Source organism: Hyaena hyaena, unplaced genomic scaffold (assembly GCF_003009895.1).
Source record: "Hyaena hyaena isolate Hyena2069 unplaced genomic scaffold, ASM300989v1 scaffold_329, whole genome shotgun sequence".
NCBI classification, from domain to species: domain Eukaryota; kingdom Metazoa; phylum Chordata; class Mammalia; order Carnivora; family Hyaenidae; genus Hyaena; species Hyaena hyaena.
Genome location: NW_024080960.1, coordinates 569421 through 593515, shown reverse-complemented (window position 1 = coordinate 593515; position 24095 = coordinate 569421). Strand labels below are relative to the sequence as shown.

Below are 24095 nucleotides of genomic sequence, written 5' to 3'. Positions count from 1 at the left end.
CAGGCTCCAGGCTCTGAGCTGTCAGCACAGAGCCTGATGTGGGACTCAAACTCATGAACCATGAGATCATGACCTGAGCTGAAGTCGGATGCTTAACCAAGTGAGCCACGCAGGCACCCCTAAAATTTTTAAATCATGTGTTGGAAGTCACAAGCTAGGGGCGCCTAGGTGGCTCAGTCGGGTAAGCGTCTGACTTTGGCTCAGGTCATGATCTCACGGTTTGTGGGTTCCAGCCCCTCGTCGGGCTCTGTGCTGACAGCTGGCTCATAGCCTTGAGCCTGTTTCAGATTCTGTGTCTTCCTCTCTCTCTGACCCTCCCCTGCTCATGCTGTCTCTCTCTGTCTCAGGAATAAATAAAAAAAAAAAAAGAAAGAAAGAAAGAAAGAAAAAAAAGAAAAGAAAGTCACAAGCTAGTAAGTGACAGAGCTGAAATGTCCTGGTATCTAACCTAGTGAGCTTTTTTCTCTGCCATATTCCTCTACCTTGTTATTACCTTCTATTTTGAGCATATATATATAGTATGTTTTATTTGTCAAGACTTTCATGTACTTGGGAAACCTAAATTTATGGGGTCTAACTGATGTTCACATCTACTTTAAATGTAGCTTGGCAGTTCTGTGATTTCAGAGTGGGAATCACACTAAACAAAACCAAAGTAGTCAACTACAAAAAGCTTTATATATTGGAGAACCTGCAACATTAAAGATATTCTTTATTTCTATATTGTTTTTTCCAACCATATGACTATAAAGTAAAAAAACAGTTTTAAATAATTGTTATCTAAAATTTATTTTGTTTTAGTTAAACCATATGAAAAGATGACTCTTTCACAGTTGAAGGAAGCTGAAGATGAATTTGATGAAGAAGATATGAGAGCTATTGAAATATATAGGTACAGTGATTTATTTGGGCAACTTATGAGTTTTTTTAATATTTACTTTTTGAGAGAGAGACAAACAGAGCATGAGCAGGGGAGGGGCGGTGAGAGAGAGGGAGACACAGAATCTGAAGCTGGCTCCAGGATCCGAGTTGTTAGCACAGAGTCTATGATGTGGGGCTCAAACTCACAGACTGTGAGATCATGATCTGAGCTGATGTTGGATACTTAATGGATTGAACCACCCAGGTGCCCCAACTTAAGAGCTTTTGAATGGAGAAGTATTGTAAGAAGGAAATTTTAAAAGCCCTGTTTTTTTCCTACAGAATAGATTTTAAAAAGAACAAAAGTGATTTTTTAAAATGTTTATTTATTTATTTTGAGAGAGAGAGATAGTAGGTGTGCAGAGGAGAGGCAGAAAGAGGGAGAACGAGAATCCCAAGTGGGATCCACACTGTCAGCTCAGAGCCTGATTCAGAGCTCATGTCTCAAACTGAGATCATGCCCTGAACCAAAATCAAGAGTTGGACACTTAACCAACTCAGACACCCAGGTTCCCCAAGAACAAAACTAATTTTTAAGAACATTTTAATTTTTTAAAAGTAAGCTCTATGTCCAACATGGGGCTTGAACTCATGACCCTGAGATCAAGAGTCACATGCCCTACCAACTGAGCCAAGCTGTACCCTTTAAGAACATTTTAAAACCACATCACTTTAGGGGCACCTGGGTGGCTTAGTCGGTTAAGCGTCCGACTTTCGCTTGGGTCATGATCTCACGGTTTGTGGGTTCGAGCCCCACGTCAGGCTCTGTGCTGACTGCCAGCTCAGAGCCTGGAACCTGTTCCAGAGTCTGTGACTCCCTCTCTCTCTGACCCTCCCCTGCTCACGCTGTCTCTCTCTCTCTCCTAAAAATAAATAAAACATAAAAAAAATAAAAATAAAACCACATCACTTTATATAAGTGCAATAGTTTTTTCCCTGAATATTTTTCCCTTTTCTTAAGAAAAAATTATCCAGTAATGCAAAGTGGAACTTCATCAAGTTACATATAAGTAAAGTGGAAATATCAATAAAAGGCCAATAAGAAAAGAGTCACAGTTTTCCTTCCAGGATGACATATGTCATTTAATAACTAATTAATGACTAGTCATAAATAAATTCTTTCAGAAATTAGAACAGTTGTATATATTTCCCAACTTATTCTGAAACTCAGGCCAGATAAAGAAATTTCAAAAATAGAATGCCACAGAAAATATCTCTTATGAATATAGGCACAGAATTTTTAATCAAAGTATTAGCAGATTAGGTCCAGCAATTTAAAAAAAGAATAATACATCCTGATCAAGTAGAATTGTTCCCAAGAATGCTGTTTTAACATGATAAAAGCCCCAACAACAGTGAATTGGATTAGAAGTAGCAATAGTCTGGTAGCAATGAGTATACCTAGCTCTTAGCTCTTGTTTTATAAATGCTATTCTCTAATAATAGGAACCAGTGTTCCTTGGACGACTGCTTCATTCCACAGTGTGAGTTAAAAAAGTACAATATGAGTCTGGAGGATCATCTAGTGCCAGAAAGTAAAGAAATGCTATAGAAAAAAATATTTTTTAAAGGTATAGGTGCAAAACAAAAGATTTTAAAATGGCCAGAGTTGGAACAACTTGAGCAACAAAATAAATAATCATAATACTGGATTATAAAATAAATATCCTGGAGCCCCTATTGATATAAATAACTGAATGCATGAACAAATTCAGAGAAAGTAACACCTATTCCTCACTGAAAATTCCAATATGTAAGTGTTAGATGAATGAGGAAAATAGAAAAATCACCATCAGAGCACCACAATAATAACCCCCCCCCCCCCCATGGGCAAGATCTGCTGGTAGATGTTGAAATGAGTGGGGAAGTTTAAATAGAAACAGGATATTTTCATAATCTCAAAGTATCTCCCCCCATATATTTAGTAATTATAAAAGAGGAGATAGTAAGTTTACAGTGTAGAGTTCTGGCAGACTCCATCTTAGGGGAATGACCAAGGTTAACATTACCCATAGTACATATTGGCATCAAGTAACTCCTGATATAATGCACTGGGGAGGACACATTACCTATGTAGTATCCTTGTCAATAATTTCATATCCTCAGCCTAATTATAAAAACACATCAGAGAAACCCAAACTTGAGAGACTTTCATAAAACAACTGACTAGGTTCATATCCAGAAAGATGGCAGAGTAGAGAGCTCTAGGGGTCCATATATCCACCTAAATAATTATTGTACTGGAAGAAACTGTCTCAAGTGACAGCTTTGAAACTCTGGAGTCTATTTGAACACTTGTAGCTTCCAAGATAAAGTTTGGCTGGTAAATTGTAGTTAGTATTGGTTGATTTTAGTTCTCAGTGTAATAATAGTTATCCATCCCTTACTCCAGCCCCAGGGTAGGCAACTGTTTGGACAACAGCCTGTGTTTCTGGAACAGCTTGCTGAAGCCAGAGTGGACAGTAAAGACTTTGTCCTCTATATCAAAGTTCTGTGTTCTGATTATGAATTACTACTTCTGAATGTGGAGATATAGGCACAAAGAGTGGTTGCCATTGTGTCATTTTTCACTGGCTCAGGTGGCTTCCAGAGGATTTAAAGTAGCCACATCTGTCTGTTTGGTTGGTTTTTGCACATTCAAAAACAACCATATAAATGAGGGAATTTAGAAAGCATTGAGAAAGGTGAAAGCTCAGAAAAGACCTGAGATGACCTTAATGCTTTTACCCTGCAGGCTGATCTCTGGCACAGAGATAACATAAAGTAATAAAAAAAGAAATCATGGAAGGTGGGGATCTGATTTCTAGAGTTACCACATTATAAGAATCCAGTGTTGTTTTCAACACAAAATTACAAGGCATGCAAAGAAATGTAAGTATGGCCAATTCAAAGGAAGAAAAGAAATTGATACAAAGACAGGAAGCATTATATGAACAAAGTGAGAATAGCAATGAAGAGATAGAAATTGTAAAAGAAACCAAAAAGATATTCTGAAACTAAAAAATACAATAAAAATTGAAGTGAAATATATACTAGGGGGCTTCAAAAGCAGATTTGAACAAGCTGAAGAAAGAACAAATTTGAAGACAACCGAAACTATGGAGTCTGAGGAATAGAATGAAAAACAATGAAGTGAATGGAGACTAATTGGCCTTGTGATACACTAAGTGAGCCAACTTACATGGTGTAAGAATCCCAGCAGGAGAAAAGAGAAAGGGGCAGAAAGAATATTTGAAAAAATAAAGTGGGAAAACTTTCCAAATTTAAGAAAAGACATAAATCTACAAATCATGATGCTCAATGAGTTCCACACTTGATCTTAGCCAAAAGGCTGAGAAGCGATGCTCAATGAGTTCCAAGTAGTATAAACTCAAAGAGATGCACACAGAGACACATCATAATCAACTATCAAAAGATAAAAACAAACTTGAAATCAGTGAGAGAGAAGTAAATTGTCACATACAAGGGACCCTTAATAAAACTGTCAGTTTCTCATCAGAAATCTTGGAAGCCAGAAAGCAGTGGATTAATATATTTAAATTGCTGCAAAACAACAACAACAACAACACACAAAACTGCCAACTGAGAATTCTTCATTTGGCAAAACCATGTTACAAAGGAAGGATAAATTAAGACATTCCTAGATAAAAGCTAAGTGGGTCTGTTACTACTAGAATTGCCCTAAGATATTAGCTAAAGGGGTCCTTCTTGCTGAAATTAAAGGGCACTAGCCAGTAATTCAAAGCTTTGTGAAGAAGTAAGTAACATAGATATTTATGTAAGTAAATATAAAAGCCAGAATCACTCAACTTTTGGTTCTTAATGCTGTTTTTTCCAGTATGATTTAAAAGGCAAAGATGTAAAACAATTATAAGTTGATGTTAATGGGCAATGTATATAACAATGCAGTTTCTTACAATGACAGCATAAAAGAGGAAGGGTGGAGATGTATACAAGTAGACTATTTGTATAGTATTAAAACTAAGTTGGTATTATTCACAGTTGGTTATCATAAGATATTAATTTTAATCCTTAAGGTAAACACTAAGAAAAAAACTAAAAGTATACAGAAGGGAAAAGAAGAAGCAAATTAAAATGGCACATTACAAAAATCAACTAAATACAAAAACAGTGATGTAAGAATTGACGGACAAAAAGCAAATAAGAAATAGAAAAGAACTAAATAGCAAAAGTAAGCCACTCCTTATCAATAATTGCTTTGCTGTGTTGGTCCCAGCCTATTGATAATGATACTGTTGGTGAGGAAGGCTTGAGGCATTCCTCTGGGCCTGTATTACTCACATTTTGTGGCTAGACTAGCCCTGTGGTTCTTATTATGATTGTAGGATACACTTCAGCAAAAATCTCACCAGTAACCATGGAGGAAAAATATTTATTACTCATAGGTCCTGGAAGCTACATGGCATGCCTAAGGGCCACATAACCAGATCATAGATAGAGAGAGAGTGCAGAGCTGGGGCTCTGCCTTTATTTGGGTCCAATGGTAGGGTGTTCTTCATTGGCTTATTTAGTGCATAAGTGCTGAAATTAGGACATGGGAAAGGAAAAGCTGGTCATTCAAGCATATTACATGAAAGAGGAATCTCCATAGGTGGGGGCAGCCTAATCCCTTATCTGGCTGTTTTGCTAGTAGCTGTGTCATACAGCTGGCAGTATGTTTTTCAAGATGGACGTCTTTTGAAATGGATGCCTCAGCAACCAAAAGCTCAATGTCAGGCACTTACACTACAATAAAAAAACTTCATGTCAGCCATTTACATTAAATAGTTTAAATGTAAATGGTTTTAAATTAATCTAATTGATCCCCAATTAAAGGCGGAAATTGGCAGAATGAACACAAAGAAACACAATCCATGTCCTGCAAACCAGACATCTTGAGAAAGAACAAAATTGGAGTACTCATACTTCTGGTTATGAAACTTACTACAAAGTGACACTAATCAAAACAATGTGGTAGTGACATAAGGATAGACATACAGACCACTATAATAGGATAGAGAGCCCAGAAAAAAACCTTTACATATATAGTCAAATGATTTTCAATGAGGTGCCAAGATGATTCAGTCTTTTCAACAAATGGCACTGGGAAAACTAGACTTCTAGATGTAGAATAAAGTTGGACTCCTACCTCATATTAAAAACAAAATATAACTGAAAATGTAGCAAAGACCTAAATATAACTACTAAAACTATAAAAATCTTTGGAAAAAAACAGGGGGAAACATCTATGACATTGGATTTGGCAATGATTTCTCAGATATGACACCAAAAGCACAGAAACAAAAGAAAAACATAGATAAACTGGACTTAATCAAAATTATATACTTTTGTATGAAGGACACTATCAAAAGAATGACAAAATAACCCACAGAATGGGAGAAAATATTGCAAATTATATATATATACATATGCAATAGGATTACTAACCAGAGTATATAAAGAATTCCTAAAACTCAACAACAAAAGACAACTCAATTTCAAAACATGTAAAGGACTTGAATAAACATTTCTCCAAAGCAGGTATACAAATGGAAATTAAGTACATGCAAAGATGATCAATTTAATTAGTCATTAAGACAATGCAAATCAAAACCATGAGATTCTACTTCATTCCCATTAGGGTGGTTATAATAAAGAAGACAGACATTAACAGTTGGTGAGCATATGGAGAAATTGGAAACTTCATATGTTGCTAGTGGGAATGTAAAATGGTGCACTGCTTTGAAAAACAGTCTGGAATTTCCTCAGATGTTAAATGTAGAATTACCATATGATTCATAATTCCACTTGGATGTATATATATCCAAGAAAACTGAGAACATAAAACATGTACATGAATGTGCATAGCATTATTCATAATAGCCAAAAAGTACAAATAATGTGAATGTCTATCAACTGGGGAGAGGATAAACAGATTATAGTATATCCATACAATGGAATATTACCAGCCATTTAAAGAAATGTGGTACTGATATATGATACGATACAATTGGACCTTGAAAATATGCTAAGTGAAAGAAGTCAGTGACAGAAGGCCATATTTTATATGATTTTACTTATATGAAATGTCCAGGAAGGAAAATCCATAGAGACAGAAATTATTAATTACTAGGGTTTGTGATGGGAATAGCTGCAGATGGGGGAATAAGGAATAACTTTGGGGCAATAAAAATATTCTAGAATTGAATACTGGTGATGAATGCGTAACTTTGTGAATATTTTAAAAATCACTGAATTGTATACTTCAAATAGTTGAATTTCATTTTTCATTTTCTTTTTCTTTTATTTTTTTGAGAGAGAAAGAGTGAGTGGGGGATGGGCAGAAAGAAGGGAAGAGAGGATCTTAAGCAGGCTCCATGCCCAGCATGGACCCTGACGTGGGACTCAGTCTCATGACTGTGAGTTCACGACCTGAGCCGAAATCAAGAGTGGGACGCTTAACCACCTGAACCACCCAGGTGCCCCATAGTTTTTATAGTTGAATTTTATTGTACAAGCATGCCTCACTTTATTGCACTTAACTTTATTGCACTTTGCAGACACTGTGTTTTTTACAAATTGGAAGTTTACGGCAGCCCTGTCTTGAGCAAGTCTATTGGTGTCATTTTTCTAACACATTTGCTCACTTCATGACTGTCACATTTTGGTAATTCTCACAATATTTCAAACTTTTTATTACTGTTATATTTGTTATGGTAATCTGTCATCAGTGATTATGACTCTGAAAGCTCAGATGATGGTTAGCATTTTTTAAGTAATAAGTATTTATTTGCTATTTATTTTTATTTTGTGAAGAAATGTATATATTTTTAGACATAATGAATGGTATTGCACTCTTAATAGACTACAATATAGTGTAAACATAACTTTTATACAGACTGGGAAGCCAAAAAATTCACTTGATTCACTTTATTGTAATGGTCTGGAATAGAACTCTCAAAATCTTCAAGGTATGCTTATATATGAATTATATTACAATTAAAATATAAAGATCATGGAGGAACTGAAATCTACATATGACCACTCTGGAAAACAGTTTGGCAATTTCATACAAAGTTACATATACATTTAACAAATAACCCAGCAATCACATTTCTGAGGGAATTGAAGATATATATCAATACAAAGAATTATACATGAATATTCATAATAGCTAAAAATAAAACAGCCTAAAAGTCCATCGATATGATGAATACATGTGAAGTGAATGAATAAAAAAATGGTATTCATTTAATGGAGTACTACTCTGTAGGAATAGAAAGCACACTAGTGATACACACAATAACTTTGGTGAAATTCAAAACCATTATACTAAATGAAAGAAGTCAGACCAGGAGAATATTTGATATATGATCATTTGCATCATTTAAAAACATGATTTTTTGATGCAAATATAAAAATCCAAAATTGACTCAATAAGAGATGGGAAAGCAGAAGTGAGAAGATAGACTGATTCCTAAAATTTGTTCTCTAGCTGATTTTTCTCTAGTTTCAAGGTACAGATAACCTCTATGTATTTATAAAGATGGAGAGTTTACTAACTTGTTGCATAAAACATAGTTATATTAATTGATAATATAACCCTGGTTGTCACAATCAGACAAGGTCCATACAGAAAGGAAATAAAACTTATGACTCTTAGGTTGGTTGGTCAAAACATCCACCCAACATTGTTAATAAAAATTTACATTTCTCATGTGAATTGACCTTATGACAATGCAACCAACAAAATTTAGACTGTGGGAAACCTTGGACAAACAATCTCATTTCCTTCAATAAAGAAATTGCTAGCAGGAAAAGTAGATGGAAAGAATATGTGGATTAAATAAGATTTAAGAGATATAACAACCATTTGTATAAATCTAATTTGGATCCTCATTTGAATAAACAAACTTTAAAAAATGGAGACAGTACTCAATGCCACTGAACACTTACATGGTTAACATGGTAAATTTTATGGATTTTAGAATATATCAGATTATTTGAATATATCAGAATATATTAAGGAATGATTGTTTTAGGTGTGATTATGCCTTGTGAATTAAATTTTTTAAAGTATCCTCATCTTTTGGAGATATGTAATGAAGTATTTACAGATGAAATTACATGATGTCCTATTTGCTTCAGAACAGCCCTTGAGATGGGAAGTTAACAGGAGTAGAGTTGCAAGAAGATTTGCCATGAATAGAAATAACTGATGGAAGATGCATACATCTGGGGTCTCTTTACCTTTGTATATGTTGATAGCTCTCCATAATATAGTTTAAAATGCACATTCCTGAGACCAGCACCAAGAGATAATATTCAGTAAATTTGGGTTTGGATCTCAGGAATATGTCCATCTGTGGAACCTTCTATACTTAAGTGATTCTTGTACAGGATGTCCACATGCCTTAACTTGAAAAACATTGCTTTAGGTGAATCTCACTTTTGAAACATAGATGCAGAAATCTTAAATACAATATTGACAATTAAAACAGCATATGAAAATAATCATATATGTGAATAATTAGAGTTTATTCAAAGAATGCAAGGATTGTTCAATGATGGCAATAATGTAATGTAATAATTTATGTCAGCAGAATTTATTGAGATAATTAATGCTTCTATAACATGCGACTAAAAACCTCAGTGGTTTCACACAGGAAACTTCCTTACTCACAGATGGTGCATGTCCTACAATTCTCCTTAGTGACTCTCCTCTGGGTGATGACTAGGGATCTGGGCTCTTTTCATTAAGAGCCACATCATGTCAGCATCCTTTCCCTCCAGGCTTGTGGACAAAGGAGACAGTGTGAAAGACAGCATGGGACATTACAGGGATGTCACAGAAATGCACATTTCACTTTCACTCTTGATCTATTGGACATAATCCAGTTTCCTGGGCCTAATCTAACAGCAAAGGAAGCTGGAAAATGTAGTCTTCCTGTGAGCCCTGGAAGAGAAAACTATACCAGTGACCATCCAACCAGTTTCTGCCACAGAGATTAAAGAGAGATACTACATGTGGAAGTTCTTTCACTTGCATATTCCATATCAAAAGTCCAACTCTAATTGCCACCAAGTTATGCCACATTATTTTCATATCTCAGTTGTCACTTTGGATCTAAGGAAAAAGGAACATGTAGCCTTTCAAAAGTTCTGTAGTCATCCTGATAGTGGTGATTCAAAGCAAATTCCTCATTTAAAGCCACAACAAACCAACAAAACATTTTAAGATGTTTTTAAAAGCAGTTTTAAATTCACAGAAAACATGAGTGGAAGGTATAGAAATTTCCAATATGCTCCCAGTCCCAATATACATGCATAGTCTCTACCATTATCAACATCTCCCATCAGAGTGATAGATTGGCTATAATTGATGAACCTACATCGATACATCAGAATCACCCAAACTCTACAGTGTACATACAATACAGTTCATTTTTAGTGTTGTATTTTCTGTGATTTTGGACAAATGCATAATGACGTATCCATCATTATGGTATCATACAAAGTATTTTCACTACCCCCAAAATTCTCTGTGGTCTGCCTGTTGGTCCCCTTCCCATTGAAAATCTCTGGCAACTGCTGATTTTTTTATTGTCTCTATAATCTTGCCTTTCCAGATTGTCATATATTTGGGGTCATACAGTAAGTAGCCTTCTCAGATTGGGTTCTTTCACTTAGTAATATGCATTTAAGGTTCTTCCATGTCTTTTCATGGCTTGATAGCTTATTTCATTTTAGCACTGAATAATATTAAATATCTGGATATACCACAGTTTATCCATTCACTTACTTAAATGCATCTGGGTTACTTCCAAGTTTTGGCAATGATAAATAATTTTAAAGCTGCTATAAATACCCACTTGCAGGTTTTTGTGTAGACATAGTTTTCACTTCTTTGGATAAATAACAAGGAGCATGATAGGTGGATCGCATGGTAAGAGTATGTTTAATTATAAAAGAAACCTCCAAACAGTCTTCCAAAAGGCAACCATTTTGTACTCCCACCAGCAATGAATGAGAGTTCCTATTGCTCCACATCCTCTCAATCATTTGATGTCAGTGTTGTTTATTTTTGGCTATTTTAATAGGTATGTAGTTGTCTTTTATTGTTTCAGTTTGCATTTCCCTGATCACATAGATGTGGAGTGTCTTTTCATGTGCTTATTTGTCATCAACATATTCTCTGCTGAGTTGTCTGTTCAGGTCTTTGGCCCATTTTTGAATCAGGTTGTTTGTTTTCTTATTGTTGAAGTTTCACGGTTCTTTTCTATTTTAGATAATACTCTTCATCAGATGTACCTTCTGCAAATATTTTCTTCCAGTCTTTGCAAAGAAGATACCACAAAACCCTAGAGACAATAATGGTTGCAGTGGCTTTCTGATCCCCGGTGTAGGTTGATAGTACAACACAACTGAAGCACTAGTTCCAGATTCCCCAGTTTCTGAATTGCAGCAGAGAAAGCTATTCATTCCTTTTGCAAACCAGTTTTCAGTGTTGTTTTGGGAGTCATTCCTGGTGGCCCAGCCTAGAGTCTTCATCTTTTATACTGAGTGGTGTGTATAGTACTTAATGCCCCAGATTAAGCTTTTCTGCTGCTTTCTGTTTTTATGACTAAATCCCAAATGATATAATTGTTAGGTGAAAAATACATGCCATCAAAAGAAAGAAAGAAAAAAACAGAAAGAAATAAAGAAGGAAGGAAACAAAGAAGGAAAGAAAGAAAGAAGAAGAAAGAAAGGAAGAAGAAAGGAAAGAAAAATACAGGCCATTGAACACTATGTCCCTTTCTGATGGCAAAACCAACCCAGGTGTTTGTGACTCTCCCTGCCCACTTCTACTGAATTGCAAAGAAAAATGAGGAGGAGAAGGTTCAGGAGTAAAAGCGGAAGAGGAATAGCTGATAGTCACACCATTAATAGGGCATGGTGCCATCACTGGAACAAACACTTTTTGAAATTTTTGGCAGATATGAGCCAGTGAGAACAAATTGAGGGAGGTTAATGATAGGGATGGTAAATACTCAATGCAAACAAAATTGGGCTCCCAAAAGATTTTTGGAGTAACTGTAAATTCTGAATATCTGGACCAGTAGAGGGAGAATTGAAGGATTTGTGTCTGAAAGTTGGGCGAAGGCCCTAGATTTGGATTCCTATTCTTGGCATTCTCCTCCAGGCTTCATTTTGCTTGGCTTACTTGTTATGTAAAGTGAGTGGTTTTACCTGATATGGTTCTAATACATGAAATAAGGACAGAGTGCTCTAAAATATACCCAGGATTTAGGTTTGACTATGCCAACAGAACAGGAGATAATTGCCATGGTGAAGATAGTTTATTACTCAGTTCTCCAGAGTAGTGGGCATGCTCTACAATGCAGAGCCATACAGGGAAGCGTGAGAGTTGGTTAAGACGCAGAAGGCGTGAGGGGATAGTATGGACACAACTCTTCATTGTGATTTCTGTGGGAAAGGTAAGCTAAGCAGAGTGAGCAGATTTAGGATTGGCTGGTTGAATAATTTTGGCAGGCTCTGGGCTGTAGAGGCTGTCTCTAGTCTGATTCCTGGGCCAGGAATGATTAGGGAATAGGAATAGTGACTCAGGCCAATAAAGGAGGTGGTTGAAGGACTGGGCTCTGAATTAGTTGGTTTGCTTTTAAGAAATGTGCTCTGCAAGTGAGTATTTGCTATCTTTAGAAATGACCTAGCCCTGGGAGAGGCAGTCTCTCCAGGATCGGCAAGGTCCCAGATGCCACAGTATCAGTACAGAAAATAAGAAAATAGAGGGCCTGATGGGCTCAATCAGTAGAGCATGGGACTCTTGATCCTATGGTCATCCAAGCTCCATGTTGGGCATGGAGATTACTTAAAAAAATGTTTTTTTTAATTGTACAGAAAATAAGAAAATCTAGTTAATACAGAGAATTTAAGGAGTTTGTACTTCCAGAAAACTTAGAGGTATGGAATCAGTAACTTTTAAGAAACACTGGATCCAAGCATTCAACAACTAAAAACATTCAAATTTTAAGAGAGTTTTTAAACAAAGTTTCAAGGACCTCTATGGATGAATAACTAGATAACACTTATTGAATATTCACTGTGTGCTAGGCACCATCTTAAGAAATCTACATACATTATCTCATTTAATCCTCAACAATCCCATGTAAGTATTAATATTATTCCCATTTGCAGTTGGAGAACTGAAGCTTAGAGTGATTAAATAAGTTGCCTGAGCTCATGCTGCTCATAAGTAGCAGCTGGCATTTAAACTCAGTTTAGTCTTAATCACTCTTCTCTACCACCTCTCTACCTGTAATAAATTTATAACAAGTAATTACACATATTTGCGAAGGCTTTGGACTGAAGTTCAACTCAGCATGATAGTTAAGAGCATGCAAACAGGGTAAGAATAGTACTAACTTGATAAAGTTAAATTAGTTAATGTAATGCATTTAAAACTGTGCCTGGCAACATAGTAAGCACTTGATAAATGTTAGCTATTATTATTATGTATATTCTTCCTTATTAAGTATTTAACATGTTTTTGTATATATGAGAATTTGTTGGTGCAATGCTCTCTATAGCTATGATTAAGACCTAGCCTTAAATAAAAATAAGTTTAGAAGTCAATAGCTAGCTCCTCTTTGCAATATTCATAAAACAAATGCCTATAGAAAAGAGGAAGTGGCATTATAAGAGCATTAATAATTATTCTGTCATTCTTTAAAGTGTTTGATGTGTACTAGCATGATGTTCATTGCCCTAAATTGTTTCTGGTTATAGGAATGACCTGCAGACTATAACCAATTTTCTTATGTAACTTCATTTTTTTAGAGAAAAGCGGTTACAGGAATGGAAAGCTCTTAAGAAAAAACAAAAATTTGGGGAATTAAGAGAAATTTCTGGAAATCAGTATGTGAATGAAGTCACAAATGCAGAAAAAGATGTGTCAGTTATAATTCATTTATACAGATCAAGGTAATTAGCATAGCACATTTGTAAAATGTTAATATTTTAAGATATTTTTGTCTAGTTTTGACGTTTTATAAAGCATATAACAAAGACCACTCAAGAAAAAAACATACATAATGTTAAAAAAACATTCAAGTAAATTTGAAGATCTAGTTGATTTTATTAAATGATTAATGAATCAGGCAACATCCTATCTAGAACAAACATAGAGGGGAGCTCCAAAGAATTGTACAAAATGGAAGGTTTTTATAGGAAGGAGGGTGGACAGGAAGTTATTAGTAAAAGAAAAGGTAGGATTGTTTCTCTTAAGGGGAACACAGGAACGTTCTTATTAGATGGATCACCTCATCTTCCTTTGGGGAATGGAGAGCCTATGTAACAGATTACCTCATTTGGTACTGACCAGAAAATTCCAGATTGATTGACTTAAATTCCACTTCTGGAGAGGTTGAAACTGCAATTAAGTATTTGTTTGCTGTCTTGGGGGCAAGTGACTCTACCTTGGACTTCTACATCATTTCTATGCCAAATCCATATTTTAAAACTTGAAGACCATAAATAGGCCCTTAACTCATGGTCTGATGTCAGAGGTCTCCCTTATACTTTACAGTTCTCCTGGGGTTAAATTCTGGCCCTTGAACTCCAACACCAAATTTATTCCCTTACCACTTGCTGTCAGAATCATCTTCAGACAGTCACTTTCTCCCTGCACCATAATCTGTGACACCATACTCTTCTAATTCCACAATTTTCACTATCACCATCAATGTCCACCTGCCTTCTGCCATTCATACCATGTATACCATAAGTGTCTGTTATACCACTGACTCAGCTCTCATTCTGAAAGGAATGATAAAATCTCTGAATTAGATATCTCATTTAGTGGGTTCATTTCACCTATTTGAGAAGAACTGAAACTTATAAAGTCAATTTATGTTCTTGCTTTGTGTGGAAAACTGATAATTAAGTAGTACATACTTTTGTAACATTAAATTAGGCTACCCACTAAAATAAAGCAGGATCTAGATTTGTAGCAGGTTATAATTATCAAAACAAATGATGTTATATATTCTGAAATGTAAATTAAATGTATAATGCATTTAATTTGTTTTTCTTAGCTTTCTTTCTTGCTTTCTCCATAAATTGATATATAACATTATCTAATATTAAGAGAATGTCTGAGGATTTTGTAGATGCTGGAGATGCAAAAGGCATGTAAGATATCTGTCTTTGTCATTAAAGAAATTTCAATATAATAGAGAAAGATAATTAAACATAATAATAAAGTCTGTTAGGTGCTAGAGTTGAATTCTATACATAGTAGAGTAAAAGTACTTTAGAGGAAGTAGAAAGTTTTATCCTTGGAAGAGGAAGTGCGAAACTTTCTATAGAGTACATAACTGTTGGTCTTGGCCTCAAAAAATAAGATTCCCCAAGGAGGAAGTAAACAGGATGAATGGGGTATTTTAGATGGAGGTACAGCTTGGAGAAAGATACAGAAATCAGAGACAATATCTTGCTTTGGAGGGCTTTAAGTAATGGTAGGAGGCAGAGCAGAATGGTGAGACCACCAAGAACCTGAAAGCTACACGGAGGAGCCCAGATTTTATCCTGAGGGCAGTGAGGAGCCATGGAGGGATTTTAAGCTCAAGGGAAGGGCAGTTGTTACATGCTGAGCTCACTTTTTCAGCAGGTCAAGGATGAATTTTGGGAACTAAGCCTGCAAACAGACTATTTAGGACAATCTGATGTAGCTCAGATAAGAAAGGAAAGGAATAAAGTAATGGAGAGAAAGAGGAGAGGAGAGGTATAAGCAACCTGACTTGATTACTAGTTAGATGTTATAGAGAAAAGAGAGATTTTTGGCTTGAGTCCTAACCTAAGAAAATACAGAAGAAATATATAATATATACATAGTTTTATTCCTTGAGAGAGGAGGGGGGATGCAGTTCATCAGTGTTGCTACCAGAATGGATAAGATTGCCCAGTGAGGGGCGCCTGTGTGGCTCAGTTGGTCAAGCATCTGACTTCGACTCAGGTCATGATCTCACAGTTCGTGGGTTCGAGCCCTGCGTTGGGCTCTGCTGACAGCTAGCTCATAGCCTGGAGCCTGCTTCAGATTCTGTATCTCCCTCTCTCTCTCTCTGGCCCTCCTCTGCTCATGCTGTCTCTCTCTCTCTCAGAAACAAATAAAACATTAAAAAAAAGATTGCACAGTGAGTATGTCTAATATGAGAAGAGGGTCCAGGAAGAGTATCTAATTTTAGGCATAGAAGAAGGAAGTCGAAGAAGTAAAAAGGAAATTAATAGAAAGTGTTTTCACGAAAGCCAAAAAAAGGGAAACATTTCAAGAAAGGAAGTAGACGGGGCATAGAAATGATTATTTTATATATTTTCTTTATTTAGACTATGAACAGGAGAGAGTAGTTATCTGAAGGAGTCACAGGTTGTAAGGAACTCTAAAAAAAATTAGTAACTTGAAAATATTTATAGAAAGTGGAGAAGACTGGGGGTGCCTGGGTGGCTCAGTAGGTTAAGCGTCCAGCTCTTGGTTTCGGCTCAGGTCACGATCTCACCGTTCATGAGTTTGAACCCTGAGTTGGGCTCTGTGCTAACAGTGCAGAGCCTGCTTGGGATCCTCTCTGTCTTCCTCCCTCTGCCCTTCCCTAACTCTCTCCCTCTCTCTCAAAATAAATACATTAATTAAGAAAAAAAAAGTGGAGGGGCGCCTGGGTGGCTTAGTCGGTTAAGCGTCCGACTTTCGCTTAGGTCATGATGTCGCGGTTCGTAGGTTCGAGCCCCGCGTCTGGCTCTGTGCTGACTGCCAGCTCAGAGCCTGGAGCCTGTTTCAGTCTGTGACTCCCTCTCTCTCTGACCCTCCTCTGCTCACGCTGTCTCTCTCTCTCTCTCCTATAAATAAATAAAACATTAAAAAATCTTTAAAAGAAAAAAAAAGTGGAGAAGATTAAAAAAACAGGAAAAGAGAGAAAAACGGAAAGGTCCCACAGGAAATGGAAGGCATATGGGATAAAGTAAAGAAGTAACTCTGAAACAGTTTGATAAAGCTGTGAGTGAGTGATAGAGAAAAGAGATGGGTTGAAGAGTGGGTATAATGGGAGTCAAGTGATAGAGCAGGAAGATTTGCAGGTTCTGGTTATAGTTCCAATCAATTTTTTTGGAAAGGATATTTATTTTTAGTAATCTCTATACCCAAGGTGGGGCTCGAACTCATAACCCCAAGACCAAGAGTCTCATGATCTTCTGACTGAGCCAGCTAGGGGCCCCTTAAATATCTGATAGGGAAGAGTTCTGGATAATAGGGAACAGGATGCTGCATGGAGTAGGATGTCAAAGGAAAGTGTGGGTAAAGTATGTTCGAGTCAGGAAATTCAGGAAATTTGAAATAAGACACTTTGGATGTGATGATCTCATGTGGAAATAAGCCCCAGGTGGTAAAAAGAGTGGAACTCCTTGTTTAAACTTCGAATTGCCAAGGATTCCCTAGAAGTGTGGTGTTTTTTGTTTTTTTCCTGGGTCCAATTAACTGGGAACTGGCTTGATTAAATTGATGCTAAATCAGATGTGGTTAGCCTTAGTTAGGCATCAAATTCCCATGGTAGCAAGCTTCACTCCCAGGCTGTAATTGTGTTTGTAATTAATATGGGAGGACTCTGCAGTTCAGAATCACTAAAGGTAACAACAGAGGATGAAAGTTGATATGCTATTACATTAAAAGAATATCCAAAGCTATATTTTTGTCATGGAGATGTTTCACTTACTTCATTAGATTGAGATATATAGTCTGTTTTTAAAGATATTGTGTACTATTTCTCTTTTTTTTTTTTTTTAGCATCCCAATGTGTTTGTTGGTTAACCAGCATCTTAGTCTCCTAGCAAGAAAGTTTCCAGAAACTAAATTTGTTAAAGCCATCGTGAATAGTTGTATTCAACACTACCATGACAATTGTTTACCAACAATTTTTGTTTATAAAAACGGTCAGATAGAAGGCAAATTCATTGGAATTACAGAATGTGGAGGGATAAATCTCAAGCTAGAAGGTAATGATATTATTTTTTAAATGTTTATAAAAAACAGGTGAAAACTTCTACAAATTAACAAATAACATGAAAGTTTATTTTCATAAAACATAAAAGATTTTTTTTCCTCTAGCTTCCAGTGTCTTCTTGTATGTTTCCAGATTAATTTTCCTCAATAATACTCTTGTTATAACATCCACTTGCTTAATTCCTTAAGAGTTCCTTGTGTCAAATCAGTTAAAAATACAAAATCTTCTGCTTGAGCATTTCAGCCCACCTATCCAATGCTTTCTAGTTTCTGTTCCAGCCAGGCTGGTCTTCAATTACTACCACAGACACATGTGACTCATTTGTGCCTTTATTCTTTGTCTCATACTTGGATTTCCCTGTACCCCAAATACTCCACCATTCTTTATTCTCCCTTCCACACCCTATTCCTTCATGGTTCTCCTAGATTTCCATTTTTCTCATTATGTGATTTTGGACCAATTCATAATCTTGTCTTCCTCTTCTCAACTAACTTTCTGTAGTGTATTTTCTCAATACAGTTTATTTTTTACTTATCCACATACTATCAACTTTTGTTAATAATTCCCTTTATTTTTCACTGTACACAGCACAGTAGTTTCTAATTTTATCTTCTTTAGCAATTTTTACTTCCTAACCTACTTTAAAAAAATGTTTTATTATTTTGAGAGAGAGACAGAGCATGAACAGGGGAGGTGCAGAGAAAGAAGGAGACACAGAATATGAAACAGGCTCCAGGCTCTGAGCCATCAGCACAGAACCTGACGCAGGGCTTCAACACACAGACCACGAGATCATGACCTGAGCCAGAGTTGGATGCTTAACTGACTGAGCCACCCATGCACCCCAGTTCCTAACCTACTTCTAAGGCCATATCTTTGATCTAGTAATTTCTTGGCACTGCTTTAATTCTATTTTATTAAAATATTTTTCTCACACCATCATGTTAAAGCCATTGTATCTCACCCTTTTATAAGACATTAATACATAAGAGTACAAAAATATAGCAAACATTCATGTAATCAATTACTGCCAAAAATAACAAATGTGAACATTTATTCATGTTTGCTTGAGCTATTTGTTTCTTTGTTGCTCAAATAAATGTAACAGATATAGTTGAAGTTACCTATATTTTCATTCCTACTCCCATTCCCCACCCTGTCTCCCTAGAGGCAATCACTATCGTGAATAGTATGTTATCTGGTCTGTGTTTTTTTTGTTTTTTTGGTGGTTTTATTTATTTATTTTTGTATTTCTAGACACTTAAAAAATTGTTGTAAAATGCACATAACATGAAACTTATCATCTTAACCATTTTTTAAATATATAATAGAGTTATTAGAATTATTATGCTGCACCTTACATCCCCAAGACTTATTTAACCATTTTTAGGTATATAGTTTAATGTCATTAAGTACATTCACACTGCTGTGCAACTATTACCATCATCCATCTCTGGAACTTTTTTATCTTGAATAACTGCAACTCTATACCCACTGAACAATAGCCCCCTCTATTTCCCCTTTTCTCTAGTCTTGGCAACCACCATTCCACTTTTTTATTCTATGAATTTGACTACTCTCAGCACCTCATATAAGTGAATCATACAGTATTTGTCCCTTTGTGACTACCTATTTTACTTAGCATAATGTCCTTATGGTTCATTCATAATATAGCATTTATCAGAATTTCTTTCCTTTTTAAGGCTGACTATTCCATTTTATGTTTAGACCACGTTTTGCCTATCCATCCATCTGTGCATGGACACTTGGGTTGCTTCTACTCTTTGGCCATTGTGAATCACGCTGCTGTGAACATAAATGTACAAATAATCTGTTCTAGTCCCTGCCTTCAATTATTTTGGGTATTTATTCAGAAGTTGAATTGCCGCATCATATAGTAATTCTGTTTTAAGTTTTTGAGAAATAGCACAGTGTTTTGCACAGTGCCCCAACTTACACTGCCACCAACAGGGCACAGGAATTCCAATTTCTCCACATCCTTGCCAGTATCTGTTTTGTGTGTGTGTGTGTGTTGCATAGAACCATTCTAATGTATGTGAGGTATTTTCTCCACTGATTCTTAATGTTTCCTAATGTTATTTTTCATGGTTCCCAAAATGCTTCAATTTCTTTCTGAAGTCTCTACTATATGTCTCAACACAGCACTGTGTTTATACCTATAGCTTTATAACAACCAAGTTGTCTCTAGTAGGGCAAGTCTTTTTCAAAATTTCATGTAAATGTTGGAATTAGTCAATTTATGTAAAAAATTCTGTTGATTATTAGAATCATATTTATAGATTGTTAGAGACTTGATATCTAATAATAGTGAATGTTCCTATCCATGAATGAGATAGATATCATCATTTATCTTGGTCTTTTATATTTTCTGTAATTTTCCTCATATACATATTACATTTTGCAACATATTTTTATAATTTTCCTCTGAAGTGTGTTTTGTAATTTGCCTCATAAATGTTTTGTTCATCTATACAGTGCTTAGGAATAAATTTAACAAAATGAGGAATTTTCAGGGACTGGGGTTTTTGGCTATCAGTTCAATTCTTTTGGTTTGTCTCTCATTTATTTTGGTAATTCGTATTTATATTAAAAATTTTCCATTGAAGTTTTCAAATGTGTTAGCATAAGTTTTTGATAGTCTCATAGCCATATTAGAATCTTTACCTTGACTTTGTCTCATGTAAGTTCTTTATATGAATTGATTTCTTCCCTTTTGTGATCATTTTTGCCTAAGGTATGTCTATTAGTTTCTAAGAAGAACCAGCTTTTGATTTTGTTGGTCACATATACTGATTTTGTTTTTCTACTTTTGCTAAAATTTTTTTCTTATATTCCATTTTTGGCTTTTTGGGGGGGTTTACTTTATCGTTCTTTTCCTAGCTTCTTGATTTGAAATTTTAAGCCACTTATTTATAGTCAATTTAAAAGAAACATTTCTCCCTTTAAGTATAACTTTGCTGTATCCAATGTATCTTTTGATATTGTAGTTCAGTTCTAAATATATCACTTCCACATTAATTTTTTATTAGTAACAACTACTGTTTCATATAGATGAGAAATTCTTTTCATTTTCCAAGATTTTTATCTGATTTAATGGTGGGTTATTTATTGCAGAACTTGAATGGAAACTAGCAGAAGTTGGAGCAATACAGACTGATTTAGAAGAAAACCCCAAAAAAGGCATTGTAGATGTGATGGTATCTTCAATTAGAAACACTTCTCTTTATGATGACACTAATAGTTCAAGCAGTGATAATGATGATACCAAATAGAAATATTTAATAAAAAGCTTTGAAGTATTTATATACTGAATGTTGTTACTGCCTTTATAGACCAGAAAATTTATAGATTTGTTTTATTTATTTTTATATTAGAATTGTAGCTTACATATCATTTCAAAAACTTTCAAGTATTTCATAATTTCTTGCCTCCAACAAAACCAGAATTTGTACTGAACTCTGGTTATTCTTTTATGGACCCACAAGTCCTCCATGTTGCTTATTCCCAAAGAGGCCTATCAATGAAAATAATGAAAGATGACCTTAAATTTCATTTCATTTACACCAATAGACTTATTTTTATTTAAAAATTTTTATTATTAAATATTTTTTAAGGAGGCTCTACACCCAGTGTGGGGCTTGAACTGAGGACCTTGAGATCAAGAGTCATATGCTCTACTGACTAAGCTAGCCAGGCACCCCTACACTGAGAGATTTTAAAGTTCATTATTTAGGGGCCTTGAGTGAAAATACTTAAATTTATGACTATGTACTTTATCTTTGAAATCTCTTAGCTGTTAAAAAAATTGACCACTCAATAGAAAAATGCAATTTAAGGACTCTGAAAAGCAAATAAGAAACATCTCTACTCATTGTTTTTAATAGTTCTGTTATGAAGTTAGAAAATTACTAAGTAGTCTCACTGATAGACTATAGAATTAGAACTACATGATATGTAAATTAGGAGAAATGAGAAAAATATATTGTGAGGCTTACCTATGTTTTAATAGTAATCACAGGAGAATTCATCATGGAAAAATATATATTAGGACTTTGCAGGATGTCTTATCTTGGCTTACGACTGAACAGCACTTTTAGAGAAAAGAGTGGTAAATCCAGAATATAAAAGTTCAATAACAGATTTTATTCTTCTACTTTTTATTAATAACCCATCATTCTGATTGTGGATGTTTGTGGGTCAATCTAGACTAAGTTTGAATGATTAGATTACAAAAATTAATTAGTGAGAATTGAGACAGTTTAACAGGGTCAAGAAGACTCTGCTGCTCTTGGGGGGTGGAAGGGTAGGAATCATAAAGGCTCAAAGAATGAGGAAGTAGGAGGAAAGTTAAATACAGATTTGAATTCCGCAACCAGGTAGAGTAAAATCAAATGATCTAATTTTGCAGAGGATCAGGGAGATCCCTTTCTTCTGAGGTAGCTCAGAAGGGCTTTTGAAAATACACATCTTGGGGCGCCTGGGTGGCTTAGTCGGTTGGGCGTCCGACTTTCGCTTAGGTCATGATCTCGTGGTTCGTGGGTTCGAGCCCCGCGTCGGGCTCTGTGCTGACTGCCAGCTCAGAGCCTGGAGCCTGTTTCGGAGTCTGTGACTCCCTCTCTCTCTGACCCTCCCCTGCTCACGCTGTCTCTCTCTCCCTCCTAGAAATAAATAAAACATTAAAAAAAATTAAAAAAAAAAGAAAATATACATCTTGGGATGAAGGGAGGGAAAGTTGAGGGTAGCAATGGATTTTTGTGTTTTGTGTGTGTGTGTGTGTGTGTTTAATAGCATTGCACACACATATAAGAGAAATAATTACCTATACTGGCCCAGGTGCTGCAATTCTAACAAATGAATGCATACATTTTTAATTAGGATAACAGTTGTGCAAATGAAAAGCCATATTATAAAGTTAAAATGTAACTTTAATACCATGTAATGTACATAAATATGAACATTATCATATCTCCAGTTAAACCAAATGCAAAAAGTCCCCCTAAATGTAATCCTTTAAGTAAACACATATTTATTTTCTTTTTAAGTTAAAATTAACATAGAGGACGTATTAGTATTTAAGATAACTGAATAAAAAGATTTCTCTTAACCAGATCTTAACTCAAATCCACCAGGTGGCAGTAAGTTTTGTTTTCACAAGAACAGTTCATGAAGACTTTCATATTTGTAAAAATCATAAAATTATAGCAAGTTTTAAGTGGCTGGTTGTGATTCCAGTCAGTCTTTTTCAAACGCTGCGCAGATGCCCACACCCACGCACATTCTTCTGGCACATACTCATGCCAGCCCTCCCAGGTCAGCACCTCTTCCATATGCTATTTCATTTACATTCTTATTTAAGCAAGGTATAAATATCTGTCAGAAGGTGGAGAAATTATTTAAAATTGTTTCCCATTTTATTGAGTGGATTTTTATTATTTTTTTAAAATTGCCAACATTCAACAGTTTTGGACTTACAAAAAAAATAGGTATTTCATACATTCCAACCTAATATTTCTTTCTTTTCCTTGCTGCCAGCCATGCTGTTGAAATTCCCTTCCCCTACTTTACAGTGCCATGTTTGTTTGTCAAAGAGTGGTCCTGGAATTTGCAGCATTCCTGGAGGCTAGTTAGGGATGTGGAATCAGGCCACATCCCATACTAATCACATTGGAAGTTTTATTTTAATGAGATCCTTAGGTGATTGAGCAGCTGGATAGCAATCCCCTTTAAGACATCTTGAGTGCATTTTTGAACTCTTTCTCCACATTTTTGGTCATTAAGAGTTGTTATATTTCACTATTTGATTTCAGTTTATCTCCCCTTTGTACTTTAAAACACATTATTAACATTAAGGCTAATTCTTTTTTCTTTAAAGTCTATTTATTTTTGAGAGAGGGAGGGAGAGAGAGAGAGCGTGCATGTGCAAGGGAGGGGCAGAGAGAGAGGGAGAAAGAGAGAATCCCAAGTAGGGTCCATGCTGTCAGCGTAGAGAGTGACATGAGACTCAATCTCACAAACCATGAAATCGTGACCTGAGCTGAAATCAAGAGTCAGACGCTTAAATGACTGAGCCACCCAGGAGCCCCTACGGCTAATTCTTGACAAGATTAT

The 24095-nt window shown here is 35.6% G+C and overlaps 1 protein-coding gene across 1 annotated transcript in view; it reads left to right on the top strand.

The window, feature by feature from the left end:
- Positions 1–21292, top strand: part of PDCL2 (phosducin like 2) — a 36935-nt gene extending 15643 nt beyond the window's left edge. Inside the window, exons 3-6 of the mRNA XM_039249052.1 lie at positions 802–892; positions 13762–13905; positions 17750–17958; positions 21102–21292. Of these exons, the coding sequence (XP_039104983.1) occupies positions 802–892; positions 13762–13905; positions 17750–17958; positions 21102–21259 (602 nt within the window). The 3' untranslated portion in view covers positions 21260–21292. The remainder of the gene's footprint in view (positions 1–801; positions 893–13761; positions 13906–17749; positions 17959–21101) is intronic.
- The last annotated feature ends 2803 nt before the right edge of the window (positions 21293–24095 follow it).